This window comes from Haplochromis burtoni, unplaced genomic scaffold (assembly GCF_018398535.1).
Source record: "Haplochromis burtoni strain Fernald_Lab_line unplaced genomic scaffold, NCSU_Asbu1 Contig_80, whole genome shotgun sequence".
NCBI lineage: Eukaryota > Metazoa > Chordata > Actinopteri > Cichliformes > Cichlidae > Haplochromis > Haplochromis burtoni.
The window spans coordinates 1,664,940-1,682,714 of NW_024582441.1; the positions used below are offsets into that span (position 1 = coordinate 1,664,940).

At 40.3% G+C, this 17,775-nt stretch overlaps 2 protein-coding genes across 2 annotated transcripts in view; both read right to left on the reverse strand.

Annotated features, from left to right (window-relative positions):
• Window positions 1-11: 11 nt before the first annotated feature.
• abhd16a (abhydrolase domain containing 16A, phospholipase) lies at window positions 12-14,358 on the reverse strand. Its single transcript, XM_005925171.3, has 20 exons — window positions 14,211-14,358; window positions 11,718-11,774; window positions 11,547-11,613; window positions 9,718-9,804; window positions 9,360-9,445; window positions 9,187-9,260; window positions 8,905-9,012; window positions 8,347-8,461; window positions 8,163-8,264; window positions 7,990-8,053; window positions 7,827-7,876; window positions 7,385-7,508; window positions 6,780-6,884; window positions 6,630-6,693; window positions 6,401-6,457; window positions 3,644-3,706; window positions 3,466-3,542; window positions 1,447-1,545; window positions 1,303-1,349; window positions 12-662 (listed from the first exon to the last, which is right to left on the reverse strand). The coding sequence occupies exons 1-20, from the start codon at window positions 14,310-14,312 to the stop codon at window positions 579-581; spliced, it is 1,632 nt and encodes a 543-aa protein (XP_005925233.1). The 5' UTR covers window positions 14,313-14,358; the 3' UTR covers window positions 12-578.
• Window positions 14,359-14,419: 61 nt separating this feature from the next.
• The window catches only part of g6fl (g6f-like), a 12,362-nt gene continuing 9,006 nt past the window's right edge, over window positions 14,420-17,775 (reverse strand). The window contains exons 7-11 of the mRNA XM_005925160.3: window positions 16,112-16,234; window positions 15,829-15,902; window positions 15,573-15,599; window positions 15,139-15,185; window positions 14,420-14,847 (exon numbers count right to left, since the gene is read on the reverse strand). Of these exons, the coding sequence (XP_005925222.1) occupies window positions 14,826-14,847; window positions 15,139-15,185; window positions 15,573-15,599; window positions 15,829-15,902; window positions 16,112-16,234 (293 nt within the window). The 3' untranslated portion in view covers window positions 14,420-14,825. The remainder of the gene's footprint in view (window positions 14,848-15,138; window positions 15,186-15,572; window positions 15,600-15,828; window positions 15,903-16,111; window positions 16,235-17,775) is intronic.

Sequence of the window (17,775 nt, forward strand, 5' to 3'; positions counted from 1 at the left end):
CAAATCCCTTGTCAAATTTTCATTCGGCATATTTAATAGAACATTTAAGAGCATCATTTTAGGATACAGCTTTGTTCAGAAAGACGGTGCCCACAGAAAGGAAATGAACCTGAATGGCTTCGGCTGCATTTTTAAAGACTTAAGTTCTTCTGGCCTGACAATATTAGGAATTTTTTAAATCCACTTACAACATATTTCTACTTACAGCTGCTTTAGAAATACAGCCAAAGAGGGGGAGACTGGAAGGAGTGAGTAATGGCTTGTGCATTTATTTAAAATGCATCTTTCTTTTCTTTTTAAAAGGAGAAACACTGAAAAGTAGAATTCATTACAAAAACTAAAATAAAACATGTTATAATTTACAGGGATTTGTCTGAGGGGGCATAAATAGTAGACCAGATACTTCTAGATGCCATCACGGCAAAACTATACGCGACAACTCGTCTTAGAAAAATCCTAGAACAAAATCACAGCAGTACATTCACGCTGTGCCAGGAACAAACTCTGACCACCGGCCATACGAGTCCTCTGTCTTTGCCCTCGTCCATCCATCAGTGGGCTTTTCCCCCCCCCCTTTTTTACAGTCTCCAAGGTGGGTGGAACTCGATGGCGGGGAGAGGAGTGCAGTGTGTTGCTTCGAAGTTTCGCATGTACTTTCGTGCCTTGAGAGAAAGAAAAAGACAGCAGGGATGGAGGAGGAATGTGGAATGAGAGGTGTGGGAGGGCAATGAACAAAAAGTGCAGAACTTGATTATATTAGGTTTGGTCTATCTGGCTCAGTGCCTTACAAATCTCTCCCATCTCTTAAGGGTTTACACAGGAGGTGAATAAAGCCTAATTTAGAAGGCATTACCAGGGGAGGAAAAGCATAGCATTAGCTGTAATTGATGGCACTCCTCTTGTTTGATGTTAAATGACTTCAATAAGCTGAGCGCAGTGAAATATATTACACCAGTCAACCTGAGAGCACAGGTGAGCTGGTTACTATGGCGACCAGGAAAGTGTTCCTTAGTGGTAATGATGTCTGAATAGCTGTGATCTTTTTTCTTCTTTTTTTTTTTTTTTTTAAATGGGGATGCAATAGAAGGGGGGGGGGAAGGTAAACAGACCTAAAACGAGAAGATGGGGCTTACTGAGAAAAGGAAATGAGACGCTGAGCGTAAAAGGAGGAACTTGAATGTATTAAAATCAAACTTGGACAGATCAGATAAAGACAACAAGTGGCTGCCCTTTAAGCCACACAGGGGAATAACTGTTCTCACGGAGATGTAGCACACTGATAACAGCGGATGACTTCCTTACCAAGAATAGAGCCAGCTGCCGCCTTCCCTCTGGAGTCATATCTTCACCTGGTAACATTAACAGTGCATCAGACCGTATTAAAAACACTTTATGTTTGTGGGGAGTTTATTTGCCTTTTAAATGTGAAAGCAGCCCAGGGCTTACCAACACTCCATGGAAACGAAACATCTCTGTCTGCCTGATAGGACTGCAGCACAGACACGCACCAGTCGTCGTCCACTTCATAGCCACTGTACACAGACGCTGCAGACAAAGAGCTGGTGTTATTACACAGTTAATAATACAAATTTACGAGCAAGTTGGTGTCCTAAATATAGCCAAAAATTTACACTTTGAATACATTTAGGACCACATGTTTTTGGACAATTACAACAATTTTGTAGCTTGGATTGGGAGTGAAGGGCAGACTTAGCTTGAATTCAAGCTGTTTTTAAAATACATTGCATTTACTGCTAAGGAATAACAGCCACTTTAAAACGCTGTCCTCATTTCCCAACGCTCAAAAGTAAAATGACAAAGTATAATACTTGAATGAAATCCTTTACATTCAGTTAGTACCCGTCCAGATACCATAGATACCATAAATGCCGTATTTCCTACCTTGCTCTGCCAAGCCTATAATTGCAGCCACCTTTAGTTACTGCTTATTTATGGCTCTTTGCTGCAGTGAGTTGCATGTAAAAATTGAAAATGATGCTCTATTTGTGTTGAGATCAAATGACTGCCATCCAATTTCTTTAGATTTAACCACTCTGGTCATTATCCCTTTGCACTGCGAAGTGCTACCTGATCGGTTTAACAGCATCTGGCTGAATCTGCAGCTCTGTATACGTCCCAGTTCATGTTGCCATTTCTAGCAGTCAGCAGTCACAAAAACATCAAACATCAGTGACCTAGTTACACTGTCATAACATTCCCTCCACCATGTTTTATAGAAAACATGGTATGCTTCAAATCACGAGCAGTTTCTCTGTTTCTCCATAGGTTTACTCTTCCCATCATTCAGACTTTTTATTTCAGGACTGTGCACAGGTCCTTACTAGTTCTTGTGTGTAACCAGTGGTTACACACAATATTGTAAACCCTCTGTATTTACATTCACAAAGGCCCCTCTTGGTTATAGATCTTCACAATGATCTGCCTACCTCTGGTGAGTGCATTCCTTCTTTTTAAGAAAGAATCAGATTGTTTATTTGACCACTTCTAGAGTTTACATTCCCTCTGATGAGTCTGTGTTTTTGCCTAATGATGGTCTTCCTTCACTTACATAAACATCTCTCTGGTCTTCTCATTGAGAGTAAAACGCTACCAAATATAACTTCAGCTCCCATTGGTTTAATGGTCACTTAATAAGAAGGGCACAGGCCTCACCAGGCCATGAAACTGTAAACCACTGGTCCAATTACTTCTAAGCATCTGAAAACAGGTGATACAGTACTTTTGGTAAGCGTGCTTTTTTGATTGTTTGATTCAAAATCTCCTCTCAAGTGTGCAAACTGTTTAAATACCTAAGGGCATAACTGTAGATGTCCGAGTCCAACCAGCACAAGGCTGGAAATTCCCTCTACAATAAATTCACTCGTTCTTAACGTATTTATGATTATATTGCAGAATCTGCCCAATTTTCTCCCATTTCACAACATTAATGCATCTCTCCTGGACCCAGATCAGGTTATCAATTTTCAAAACTTAATCACTTTAGTTTTTGGGCGGATCGCACCTCCAGTAAAAATTTCATGCAGGGTTGGCCATAATGTGACAAATCCATAAAGTTATCAAAAGTTTTACCCATAAAAATGAACAATAAAAACCTATTTAATTTAAATGACCTCAGAGTCAAAACAAAGGTTTTCTGCATTGTACAAATTCTGAAGGTGTAAACAGGCGCATGATCATCGTTTTTACAAACACGAGGTTGTGCGCTGTAACTCTGTACCTCGGGGTAAAATTTTCAACAAGGTCTACTGTAATATCCTGAGGCAAACGATCTGTGCTGTGAAGATTTTCAGCCAGAGCAACACAATCTGAATCATTTGTTGAGTAATCAGAACACAAGATCTGTCCAAGGAAACCATCACGAAGAGGAAATGTGAATTATAGTTTTTAGATGTTTAAAAGGAGGAGTCAGACTTTTACGATAACACCTTTTACTGTGCCACGTACCTTCTTCTAATGGACTGGAAGCTCCGAGCCATTGTCTGACTACTCTGATCCCTTCATCTGTCATTATTTTGGGATACCTGTCCAGAAAAATGATATCGTCAGTTAAAAAGTGTATTACTCAAGTGCAAATTGACTGAACAGCGAGAACAATGAGAACATTGAAGGCTAAGAGACCAACCTGAACTGTAGCAGCTTGAGCAGGAGGTCATTGCCTCTGTTAGACATGATGTCCTCAGGACCCCTGAAATGCAAAATAAAACTCAAAGGTTAATTACTTAAAAAAAATAAATAAATAAATCCAACAATAAAAAGTTTATTTTAACCAACTAAACACTTAAAACTACATGTGAAACAACAAAATATGAATAGAGTAAAAATGTGACGACAGCCTCTCCTCACAGCGAGGAAACATAGGCGTGGCCTGGTGCTACTGACTGCAGGACAATCACAAGGAAACTGCACAGGTCACCCTGCAGGAGGCAACCTATCTCCAAACAACGATGATCCAACTCACACTGACTGCAATCACACTCAGACAGATTATAAAGGTTTGCAAATAACTGCTGTCTAATTTATCTGCAGACAGAGCGCCAACAGATTGCAATCAATATGGAAAGGGTTGCGCTGTTAAACGCAACCCTTCGATGGGTCTCTTTGCAACAGGAGACTCCACTCAACTAGTTGCAAACTGGTGGTGTTCTGCTTGTACTCCTATATAAAGTAAGACTGCCGAGTGCCTTTAAGATTTTGTAGTTAAACTCACATCCTGTAGCAATTTAAATAATATTTCTTAACAATAAAATAAATAGAAGCAAGCAAATCCATTCACAGACACAAAACTTTCATAACCTTCACTGAAATCATGACTACAGGATGTTATTACTGGAAATAGTTTGGACTAAAAGCACAGGAACTTGTGAAAAATCCAGACGGTTATCATCATCAGATAAATACTGATTTTTAATCAGATTTTTAATGCTGTAAGTAACAAACACTGACTTTCCTTTCACGTTCCCTGTAGTGGTTACAAGGCAAACTGAACTGAAACACCCGGTGCAAGGGCTTCAAATCAAATATCGCTGCACTGAATATTTTCTGCAGTTTGAGTCAAAAGCTCACCTTGGCATTCATGTTCCCTGGAGTTTCAAGAGAAATCTACAATACAGCTATCTCATAACTGTAATGAACCGAACCAAAGGAAGTAAGAAGTTCTGGTTACTGCTTATCCAAGAAATATGTCAATTTGTGACTGAGGGTGAACTTTCTACTTCTCTCTGTATTGTGAGAGTTTGCTTTCGTCAACTACATTATGGAAGTGCTGTGGAAATAAACTGTTTGCTTGGTACACAATTGTTAAAATCTTTTTTATATTACTTACAATCTAATCCATATTAATCAACTTTCTTCTGAATGACTGTCCCTCACAACCGTGAAGCTTAAATAGGAGGGTTACGTGGGGATCTTGTACTCACAGCCAGAGCTGTGTGCCTGAGAGTCAGCCACGTTACCAGAATCCACTGTCACTGCTATTATACAGACCTAAGAGTAGAAAAAAAACCCTGAAGCTGTATTTAAAGCAGTCTGGAGCCTGAGCTTTTTATTTGTTTCTTTTAATTATTTTCTGCATGAGTTTATCAACCTCTCAAATCGTTGAGGAGGAATTTTGGCCCACTCTTCTTTACAGCTTTGCTTCAGTTCATTGAAGTTTGTGGGTGTTTGTTTGTCCACAGCTCTTTTAACGTTTTTGCCACAGCGTTTCAATCAGATTGAGATCTGGACTTTGGACAATTGCAGCACCTTGATTATTTTCTTTTTCAACCATCCTTCTGTAGATTTGCTGCTGTGCTTCAGATCAAACCCAATTTCAGCCATGTTTAGCTGAAGAACAGATGGCCTCACATTTGACTCTTGAATACTTTGGAAAACAGAGGAGTTACAACTCAATGACTGCAAGGCAAAACGGTTCTGTGTCTGCAAAACAAGACCAAAGCAGCCCCTTCACCCCTGTGCTTGGCAGTTAGTATGAGGTGTTTGTGCTAATATGCCGTGTTTGGTTTATACCAATCTCCACTTTGGTCTCGTCTGTCTAAAGGACATTGTTCCAGAAGTCTTGTTGTTTGTTCAGATGCAACTTTGCAGGCATCTGGGAGGTTTTCTCCCGGCAAACCTTTCCAAACAAGCCACACTTGTTCAATCTTCTTCTAATTGAACTCAACTTTGCAGGCTTCAGCAAGTTAAATGTTACAAGTCCGAGCTGTAGTATCTCTGTAGGTTTCTTGTAGTGTCCCTGAGCATAGAGCATGCCCAGGATGACTCTGGGATGAATATTTATGTTCACTATGTTAATGCACACCTCTGTAGCAAATTCTATGGGTGAAGTAAGGGTATACTATGGGTGATAATTCAGTGTACTTAATAATTATATATTATAGATACTTGTGTGTGTCAGTGTGTCCAGGTCACCAACTATCTTCCCAAGTTTTGGGAAATTGATATGGGGTAACTAGACATGCCCCATCTCCTTCATCTTGGAGCATTTTTAATTTGAGATGTCATTTAGCGCTTTCTTTCTCCTTCTCTAAATCCAGCTTCCCCTAAAAAAGTCCCCGCTTAGGAAAGTCCACACCGGAAATGTTTTATTTGTCACGCATTGGTGGTTGATGCAATTACCAGATATTCCAAGCTCTGGTTACCTAGGTAACCGTATCTCATGTCAACCAACAATACCCTTCATTCTCATTGATAGTTGCTTTAATTGCTCACCCCAGTGGTGAGAAAACCTGCCCACTTCATGTCACCAGCAATCACTGAACTTTCTGTGGTCTGACTGCATCATGTGTGGACATTTCTGCAGTGGGCTGGGCAGTAAAAAGCAAACCTGCCATGCTGAGCCATTTGAAGGACTTTATAAGTTCCATGACATGTGTGGACTTACGTTGTGGTGATGATCTCATCTCTGGTTCTCCTGATCAGCAGGACTGGTCCCTGGTATCTGCACAAAGAGTTGCATGCGCTTGTGTTAATCATCAACCACACAACTGTGAGCAATCCACTAAAAAAAAATGTAGTTTTGCTATTGTTAGCGGCTGTATTACATAACATTCAGTGATTCAGAGTTTGACTTTTCACGATTAGTGTCACTGCAATCAGACTGTCCCACTCACTTAAGAACCTGCGCAGCGTTGTTGAGGTTCATGTATTGCCTAACTGTGTGTTGTACTAACGGCCCTGAAAGAGACCAAATACACTCAAGTTACTGACTTCTACAAAAAGTTGCTACATAGAGTTTGAGATCTTTAACATCTAGGACTCACTCCAGCTGTCAGGCATGACCTTGAGGGCCAGAGGCAGGAGGTCATCAAAGGAGGCATCCAACACTAATGATTGGATCTCTGGATATGACATCACTGCCCAGCTGGCTAAAAAGAGAAATAAAGAGACAGAGGAACAAAAATAATAATAATAAAAAAATGAATTAAATAAATAAATAAATAAAAAAAAATAAATAAATAAAAAAGAAGAGAAGAAAACACAGATAAGGGACAAACATAAGCCCGAGGAAGGACTACATACCATAATTCACACAGTGCTGATCATGTACTGTACTTCAGCTGAATACCCAAAAGCTAAAGAGAGTGCCGCGCACACACAAAGCCTCAGGATAAGGTTGACTAATCTTAATTTTAGCGATTTATTCCAGCCATGCTCTGACGAGGGCCATGAGGCTGAAACATTAGCATGTTTGTTGACATGGTCAGAATAAACAGGTGAAATTAAGATTACTCTACAGTATCCTGAAGCTCTGTGTGGGTGCTACATTTTTACCTCTGGGTATTCAAGGTTAGAATTTAAAAAAAAAAAATTTAGCACAAAAAAAATGGGAAAAAAATTAGCATGTGTTGTTCTTGTCTTTGAGAACCTGTGAATCCTCCAATAGACCAGGCATATATAACAATGTCGCTGAGGCTGAATCCCAGTTTGTGTACTGCAAACTGGATCACCACATCCATGGCGTTGGCCTCATTCTGGGGAAACGGCACTCCCTGAAAGGAAAATACAGGTTAAAAAAACAAAACAAAAAAAACCCCGCCCATCATGCATGACTAAATTAACAGGCTCAACCTACACATAAAGAATTACACTTTAAGTAACCTCCCAAATGATTTCATCTTTAATGGGAGTGTACACGTTCCTCTTGAACAATACTCCCTGGCTAAAACTAGAATTTCCACATACTGGTATTTTCCACTGAGCTGTTTATTTGTTCTAACTCAAGCACACAGCAGTACAGTATGCAGCACATACATTGTAGACCTATTTTATGATAAAAATAAATAAATAAATCTACCAACACTGCTTACCGTGCTGCCTCCAAAGCCAGGGTGATTCCAGCCCAGTACAGAGTAGCCACCTACAGTGTACATCAGCACAATACTGAACTATAACTGCGACAATTTCCCACTGCACGAAATTTAAATGTCACTACAAAATATTTCAGCCCTTGGAAAGTAAAGCATTCCTTACCCTCCAGCGGCGTATTCATGCAGCCCACCTCATAAAAGCCTGCGTTCCCCTCACAGCAGATGACCTGTGGCAGAATTAGAGAACCAGCTGTAACGTGACCAACGCGACAGAAATTATGTCGGACCCTGGAACAAGCCCAAGGCATAAAATAACAAATCACTGCAGACATTTACCAGAGTCTGGCCATTCTGTCCCCCATCTCTCCTTCGATCCACAAACATTGTGTCAATCTCATTACCGTCACAGGCCACCAGCTTGTTTCTTTGGCCGTCAAACTGTGACAAAGTGGGACAAAAATGATTGAGTGTGTGCATTTATTATACTCTATATGAGAAACCAAATATGCTTCTTTCTCACCTCTTCTATTAATTTAGCCTGACCCTGCTGCAGCATTGGTCTCATGGCTTTCTGCAGTAAACCCACAGAGCCGGGGTACAGCATCCTCCTCCCAAACGTGTGGGCAATGACAAAACTGCAGACAAAGACAGATAATGACACTGTGGCATAACTGCTAACAGGCTAAAAATATTTTCAGAGAAAAAAAAAAAAAAAAAAAGGGTTGAAGGGGATGGAATAGGATGCCTAAGGTTAAGAGTTTGTGTTCCATTGGTGCGTTGCAATTAACAAATCATTGATCAGTGTTACCCCTTTTCCACAGATGTGGTGTTGGGTCCAGGCATTTTCACCACAAAAGATATTATTTTTTATGGAAGAGTCTTCCACACAAAATTCATCAATTACTGCCAGAGGCTGCACCCGATGTGCCCATGGAAATTACCCAAATTTCCACTTGCTGTGATATTAACAATCCATTCTTAAACATGCAGAAATGGATCTCAACAGGCAAGCCTGCATCAGTACCAGCACAGACACCATGTAGGTGGAAAAGAGATGTAACACAAACTCTGCACTTACCTGATGATGTGGCATGGTAAAGTGCGGACAGAGTGGAGGACACTGTCTGCTGCTCCTCTTAATCTGGGCTCTGGCCTCAGCAGAGAAACGCCAGCCTTGGACAGCTTTCTGTCAGACAGGTAGTCAAAGGCTTACAATGAATCAAGTGAGCCACAAAGCATTTGACATTCAGTGGCTGTATTCATCCAGTGTACTACCCAGTGCTTTGAATTCATATATTTAAAATAAGCAGAGAAGAGAAAAGCAGCGACCTCAGGTTCACTACAGATTAAACAAACTTACGGACTGCTGACTTCAGTCCAGCTGAAATCCAAAGGCCAATGTGAGAAGTCAAAGTCATAGCATCTCAGTTTTTTCTGGAAGGAAAGCAGAAAATATGTCTTAGTCATTTATCTCTCTTAATTCTCAAAACAGTATTAATGTTGAGCTTCTGAGTTCAGCTGCTATGATCTCACCTTGTTTGCTGGGGTGTGATTCTTCTTGGTTTCCTCAAGAATTGTGATAAACTGAACATAATCAGTGTTCCTAAATCTCCCCCACCCTTTGGCGATAAATGAAAAGAGCAAAGGGAGGCAGGGGGAAAGCAAAGACAGATGGAGTTATAGCAAAGTCCATGTGAGACACAAAACACATTTCACTGCAAATCCTCAAGGGTACGTTTAGTATGCCTCGTGGGTGTAGACCTTGTTCAACTGTCTCAATGGTAATAAAATCTTATTGGCATGCAGCATACACAGCATTGGTTTTGATCTCGAAAGATGAATGAACTGAATTACTCATCGTCTCCCAGCGAGTTCAAATCAGCAGCCTCACCTCTAAGACAGGCCACTCCAAGAAGACACACAAGAACAGTTCCCACATACTGACTCACAGGAACCAGTTTACTGCTGCAGATGAAGCCTAAAGACAGACAAAGTAACAGTGATGCAAACACCATCATAGTGTACCCCTTCATCTGTCTGCCAGACTCGAGGCTCATTAACAAGCACTGATAAAAAGATTCACAAGCTGACAGCTACCCTACAACCATGTGCATAAATCAATACCATAAGCACTTTACACTAAGGAGTAACACACAACCTCAAGCAATTACTTTCTTGATGCACAGTCTTACTGGGTGTTTCAGTTGATTAGCTTTATATTATTCCCACATGCATGTGAACAGCAGTTCCTAAGTACATCTCCTAATGGTAGTTTCCCCCCCTTTCTCAGCAGAAAGAGAAATATGGCCACATGTGTCTAAGTGGAAATTATGATGATGATTATTTGAAACCATTCTAAGCAAATTAATGAAAAAATAGCAGTGAGAAGGAGGTAATATTCTGTAGTAAAACCTAAAAGAAAATATCAAGTGAATAAAAAAAACAAATCTTAAATTACAAGTAAAAACTTGAATATTCTTTGAGATACACATGAACCCATAAATGCATCTGAAAAAACCCTAAAAATCTGAAATTAACGCCTTTTTGTTAATTTTTTGTGACCACATTTCTTCATTTTGCAGGGTCGGATATCATAGATGGTAAACACTGTTATTGCATCTAATCAGGCAAAGCTTTAGAAAAATCATTAATCTTATGATTTGAGGACAGAAGGGTAAAATCAATATATTAACTTTAGTTAATATTTATTTTATTTCTCCGTGCACTCTCAGTGCTCCAGTTTATTTTTTTAATATGACTCTCTCAGGTTATGCACCTGTTTTGAAGCCTCGCATTTCTTTAAGAGAATAATTAGAATGTTCACATTTTGTACTCATAACCACTTCTCATAATATCTATAATGTCTTTACACTAGATTAATTACCATGTATTCTACCTTCAGTCACAGTTTCAAATTATAAATAACCCCAAAATGGTGCTAAAGCTTTTGAGAACGACATTCACTAAACCCATGAAGCTCACATTTTAGAAGTACAAAGAATGAGAAAATGACTTCAGTGCTTCTTTTTTAATTTGCCATTTTTCACTGAGAGTACAAAGGAACAGAACTGGACAAAGAGACTGGTATAATTATATGAATCTATTTAAAAAAAAACACACACACACACACACACACACACACACACACACACACGTAATGTAGAAAAAACCAGAACAATGAAAAATTCCCACATTAAATAATCAAAGTGATGCTCAAAGCTATTTTTACTGTGCATCAAACAAAAACTACTTGCTTCACTTTTTTTCAGAGCCAGCACAATAACATCATCATCATTATTATTATTATTATCATCATCATCATCACAATGTATTATAATATATTCACTAAATTATCATCTGGCATCGTGAGACTCATTTTTAACTGCAACTTGTTGGAGCATCAACATATCTGGCACAAATAACAATTATTATCAATTCATTTAGCAATTATTTACTCAAATCTATAGATTAACTCAGGTCTTTTAAACATCAAACAATAGTGAAAATGTCTATTAAACATTCCCACACCCCGAGGCAGTGGCTTCAAATGCCTGAAATAATTTCAAATTTACAAAAATAACCTTCCCACTGGACACTTCCTCCATTAATCACTTATAAAAAATGGCTGCTGACTAAATTCCAGTTAACCAGATAATCAACACACTGACTAACATTTCTAATAATTTCAGCTGTAGTCACACAATTCATGAATCAGCCTACCTTTCCTGTAAAGATAGCAAAGAAGAAGAGGAGAGCTGTAGTAGGACAGAGACCATAGTGCTGAAGCCTGGAGGAAGAAATCATAAACAAATCACTAATCATTAATTTAATCTACTTATGTTTAACTCCACCTACTTCTTTCTATACAGTTCATTACAATATAATACTGACCCAGCCAAGAATGCTGTCAGTGTGTCTTTCCAGACCCCTAGGTTGGTAGTTCCATCCCTGGCAAAAGAGAAGGAAATACTGATCATATCATGCATCAATAGTTTCCCTCATGTTACGTAAAATCAAGTTATTAATAGAAAGAGAAAAGTTCTGAGTTATTCGTGTTCACTCTGTACACCGAAAATTTCTATTACAGCTCTGAATCATGCTGCCTGCAGAGGCTTTCTGATGACTTTGTGGTGGTGGTGGTTGGGGAACTGGTGGATAACTTTATGAAGTGGTGTAGCAGGAATCAACTGCTACTAAATGTAAACAAGACTGAGAAGATAATGGTCAAATTTGAACATTAACATTACGCACAAATACCTGCTGAGCACTTAATGACCTTCTTCACAGCACACAGAAACTGCAGGCAGCATCTTTGTTATTTATCTACCTTTCTTATTATAGCTGTTTGCAAAGCTGCTGATTGCTTTTTAAAGTTTGAATGCAAAGGCTAAATGTAGGCAGAAATATATGGAACCAGGATCATCTGTGGAAGCTCAGCTCAGTCAATGTATGCAACTAGAGATCTTCAAGCAGTCTGTGGTCTACTGGTGAAGAGATGCCAACAGGATCAATAAAGTCATTCACAAGGCTGCAACAATCATTAGGAAAAAGCTGAACACGTTTCAGACAGTGAGATGAAGGTGGTCAATGAACAGATTTCTCCCCATAAAAGACAAAACATCCTATTCTGTCTATTATTCATTACACACAGAGTATGGAAACAGAGTGCTGGTTCCAAATTGTCCAGCCCTCAGGAATCGTATCAATGACAACATGTTTTTCTGACAGTTGGAAAACAGTGACATCACATTTATGTCACTGTGGACCTTCTGCACATCTTAATCTGCACATCTCTCGTTTTACTCAATTTACAGATCATAGACTCAAAGATAAAATTGATCTGGAATCAAAAAGCTAATCAACTGCTTTAGTCTGACTTAAAGGCAAAATTGATAATGGCATTAATTTAGTATCAATCTGCATTCACATTTCCAACACACTCATTCGCCTCTGCTGACAGGAAGCATTAGCTCTATAGAACTGCACACTTGTGTGACAGGTGAACACAAAGTTGTACTCATGAACGTCAACATCTGTACATATTCATACTGGATATATTATTCACTGCTTTGTTTTTGCACATCTGTTCCTATTGATCTTTTCCCTCTTCCTTTCAATCATCACCACATATAGTAACATGGCCACTTTATTAGGTGCAACTGCAGGTAGAACTATTTAGGCATGTAAACAAAGTGAAGACCATCTGCTGAATTTGAATCTTGTTCACATCTTGAATCTTGACACACATGGCCTACAGCTGCTTTAGACCACACCACGTGCCACTCTTATCAGCTAAGAATAGAAAAGGAGGCTACAAATTGCACCGGCTCGAGTGTGCGGGATATTTTCTTGGTATACTTTGGGCGACTAACTAAGCTTTATTTAAAAACCACAGCCTACCCCAATATTGATGCTGACCATGTCAATCCCTTTATGGCCACTGTGTACCCTTCTTCCGATAGCTGCTTCCAGCAGTCACCATATCACAGAACTCAGACCTTATCAGTTTGGTTTCTTAAATATGGCAATGAGCTCACTGCACTCAAACGACCTACCACCCGCTCAACCAAAACCTTTGAGATGTGGTGAAATGGGATTCACATAATGCATGTAAGGCTGACAAACTTGCAGCAACTGCGTGAAGCTGTCATAACAGTACGAACCAAAATCCTTGAGGAATGTTTCCAGCACCTTGTGGAATCTGTACCACGAAGAACTAAAGCGAAACAGGGCCCAACCCGATACTAGCAAGGTGTACCTAATAAAGTGTGTAAGTCTATGTAGAAGTGTATGTATTCGATGCTGAGCGTCGAATTCTTTAGATCTCCAGCTCTCATTTAATTTCTAGGGATACTTTTAATTAATTCTTTTGTGGTTGCGGTGTCATTTCCTTCGCATCACTTATTCGATCTATCGTTAATTTCATGCAAGTTAGCAAACGTTAGCTTAGCTGTTAGCATTATAATTTGAAGACAGAATGTATTCTACAATTCTGTCTTCCCAAATGCTTTTTACAGTTTTTATGCCTTTAAATTGTCCCTGTTTGAGTTTAATATTTTTATTCAATTTATTTGTTTCTGTTTCGTTCCTCCTGGGTTCTCCTCGGCTCCTGGCTAGCGTTAGCAGAAGCGGTTTGACATCATCGAAGATAGATTGAATTTAAATGACCGCTCCTTAGACGACGAGACCAAGGAAAGCGTGTCGTTGCGTTCTTGTCTTTTCATTCATTTCTAAAATGTCATTGCAATGCAGGGTTTCAATAACAAACACCTGACACTTCCGGGCCGCAGCTGCAGCTAAATGGAAGCGAAAGGATTAATTATTGCTCAATCTTTCGCACTCAGCTGCTTTAAAAATCATGCAAAATACTGTACACATCCGTACCCTCCTTCCCGATCTCCCGTCAGGTCGAGACTGGTCCGGGGAACGATGAATTCGTTGAAGATGAGGCCCTAAAACACAGCGAAGCCACATCCAGACGGCCATTCTTCCACTACGAGAACTACGGAAGCCCGTACCCACCAAAACCTCAAACGCGAAACGCTCTTAAGAATATCTTGTTTAGAAATTAAGGCAAGAATTACACCCAAAGTCTTTATTTAAAAGTTTAGTATACATTAATTAAAATAAAATTATTGGTACATATATTATTTGCAGAAGATTATAAAATTGGATAACAGCAAATATGACTGACAGCAAGGAAACTCATGAAAAGATCATTTGACATACAGAAGTAGGGTACTGTATCAACTGCTATACATGGGTGACAGGTTTTGAAGCATTTTAAGTAAAGAATGCTTTAACTTTACTACTTGACAATAGCTTAGAATAGAGTAAAAACATTTAAACAATTGTGTAGCATGTCCCTAAAGCACTGAAGTTTTTCTTTAAATCCAAACTCTGACATTTGGCTGTTACTTGTGTTTAAAAAGGCCTTCTGCAGCAGCTGGGAGCTGAGCGGATGTGACAGCTGGATACGGGGGAGATGTGGGTAGGTGATCAGCTTTGACACTGCTCGTATCTGAAAACAGAATGCAAAGACACACTCACAAACACACACACACAAATCTCCAGTGCCCCAGTCTCTTTTATTCTTCCTTAAACACAAACACAGACAGCCCACGCAACAACAGCACACGGGTGAAGGAGTGCTGCCTGTCAGCGCGTGGCGTGATATTATGCCACAGTGTCAGAGTGATTTTCAGGCTGGGGTGATTGGTGAGTGTGAGAAGAATGTGAAGGGCACATGAGTGGCAGTGCAAACACACAACATACAAAAGCACACACAGGTGATGCAACTGTGTTTGCTTACCGCTCCAGTTCTTTATAGACATCATCCTCTCCTCTTGGCTTCAAATCCTGACATAAAGAAGAAAGGGGAAACGGGAAAGAGAGAGAGAGAGAGAGAGAGTGAGTGAGAGTGAGAAGGAGTGGGACAGAGAGGAGAAGGATAAAGAGATGTACTCAGGCCAGATTTATGTCCCTCTGGTGTGTAATGAGATTGATTTGTTAATACCACTAATGTAAGGGTGACAGTTGATAGGCAATGTTTTTATCTGAGTGAAGGCTGATAGATTAGAGGAGAAGACTGGAAGTGAGAAGGAAGACGTATCTGCTGACAGCTTAGGGAGGGTGCAATAGAGAGAATGAGACTTTGTATGCACTAGTGAAGATGTGTGTCACAGTTACTTGCACAGAGACATGCATGCACAGTGCCTGCATGTGTGTGAGTGCATAATAACTCACCATGTAGACTGGACCCTGGGGAGGGGCCTGTTGGGAGGGGAAAAAACTGGTATAATGAACATCAAGTGACAGAGAGGGAGGGACACTTGAAGTCGGAGGAAAACAGAAGCAGACGAGGGAAGAAAAAGTGCACTATAGAAAGAAGACGGTAAAGGGGGGGAGGGGAGGGGGAGGGAAGCAAATACCAGAGGGGCGATGGAGAAGCGGGGAAGATGAGGGCAAAAATCATCAGGAGGTATTTAGTTGACTTCATCACCTGTCTAATATCTTCAGGATTCTCATAGATGTTCTCTGCTTCACCCGAGTGGACAGACAGAGACTGCTCGATACCTGAGTACAAAAAGACAGTTACTAGTGTACACACACGCAAACACACTCGGCTGCACAGGGATGGAGGAGCTGGGAGTGGGGTGGGGGGCAGATTCATTACAACAACCCCAGAGGATGTCACGGCCCAGATCACTCAGTGGAAGCCAACAGGGGCCAAAGATGGACGGAACACGGAAAGCTGTCAAAAAAGAAAACGCCAGAAGACTCACCGCGATCAGAAATGTGTCTCTGTCTCCATAGCAACACACCGACAGCTGCGGCAACCAGGGGCACCAGGAGTAATAAAGCAGTGAGAGAAGGGCGCGGGGAGGAGGTGGTGTCATCGACACTCTCTACAAAAGGAAAAAGTGAGAGAAAGAGAAAAGAGAGAGAGAAGCATGATTTTTTCCAAGAACGGTGCTAATATAAAACTCAGAGAGCGGTGATGGTGTGCGGTTGAATGACATTAAGGCTGTCCAGGAACTTATTGCTGTTTGCTCTCCAGTTTGTTCTAGTCGAGCAGGGGGGGGAACCTTTTTTTCTTAACACTTGGAGCTATATTTTAGGACATTTTGCACTTCCAATTTCCTGAACATGTTACATGGATTTGCATCATACTGCTGTCAGTCAAGGACAAAGGGTGCAGTGAAATAAGGCGAGGAAATCGAGACTCTAACAGACAGAATGAATAGTCTGTAGAGCAGCTTCGAAGACATCGATCTGACAGACCCTCCGTCTGGACAGTAAAGGCTGTCAATTTGAAGCGTGGATGAGAAGACGGAAAGCAGCAGTATCAAGGAGACCAGATACTCTCTGATCATTACAACAAACAACAAAAACTCAGCAAAATGCCACTTCCACACAAAGCTGTTTATGCAAAAACAAAACCCTAATTATTCCATTTCTCATTTTCTAAATATGATGTAGGTAAAGTCTGGAGATGCTTTTCTTTGCACTCCGTTGACATCTGATCCCAGCGACAAAAAGCTTCTAGGCAAACTGACAAACAATGGGGGATTGCAGTCCTTCAGCCAATCCTGGCCGATGCAGTATTTAAAAACAGGTGGTTTAAAAGCGTAGGCATGATTATCACAAACATTACATAAGCACAACATTAGCTCACTGTTGTACAAGTCAAATTTTGTGGGAAGAGCACATGCGTGCGATCAAACTTGTCAGGATTGTTTGCATAATGACGGTGACATCAGTCTTGCAAAACACAGCCACCGGGCAACATGGGAAGCAGCAGGGTGGCGCCTGTTTCCACAGAGATTGTGTAAATTAGTGCACCTGAACAAGCGCACCGTTGTCTGTCTGCTCAACTGTAGACAGAGCACAAAACGGTAAGATCTAACAAACGTCTTTGGGTTACACAAGAGAAGCCTCATTCACTCTCAATCACTGCAAAGACTGATTATGTAATTACATAATTAGCAGAATTTATGATTAACTCCTTCATTTAAGATTCTCCAAAGGACAGAAAACAGGTGAAAAGTAAAGTTCACTTTCACCAACTTTTCACAAATTTTGTTTGAAAGGGGATTGGCCCTTGGGCTTCACCTTAGCCCCGGTGTCTCAGCTTTTAGCCAGCTTCAAAATAATCAATCATTATGTGCTGTGTGAGGTGTAATTGATTGGTGAGTGAGTGTAGAGGTTGCTAATGGAATATTGTAGTGAGAGCTGACCCCAAGACTGACCTGCTCTGTTCTCCATGCCAGCTTTAACGCATGAATTATGGTAATTGAGCACAGTGAAGTGAGGCGTAACTGCCCCTAGATTCTCATGACCACTTGTCCTCTTCTTTCTTTCTTTCTTTCTTTCTTTCTTTCTTTCTTTCTTTCTTTCTTTCTTTCTTTCTTTCTTTCTTTCTTTCTTTCTTTCTTTCTTTCTTTCT

What these genes read in the sequence shown, in the direction of transcription:
- abhd16a (XM_005925171.3), bottom strand. Translation starts at nt 14,312, where the DNA reads ATGGCCGTCTGGATGTGGCTTCGCTGTGTTTTAGGGCCTCATCTTCAA. An exon ending in ATCACACCCCAGCAAACAAG is followed by an intron (nt 9,261 to 9,359) that starts GTGAGATCATAG and finishes CTTTCCTTCCAG; the next exon opens with AAAAAACTGAGATGCTATGA. An exon ending in AGGCTAAATTAATAGAAGAG is followed by an intron (nt 8,265 to 8,346) that starts GTGAGAAAGAAG and finishes ACTTTGTCACAG; the next exon opens with TTTGACGGCCAAAGAAACAA.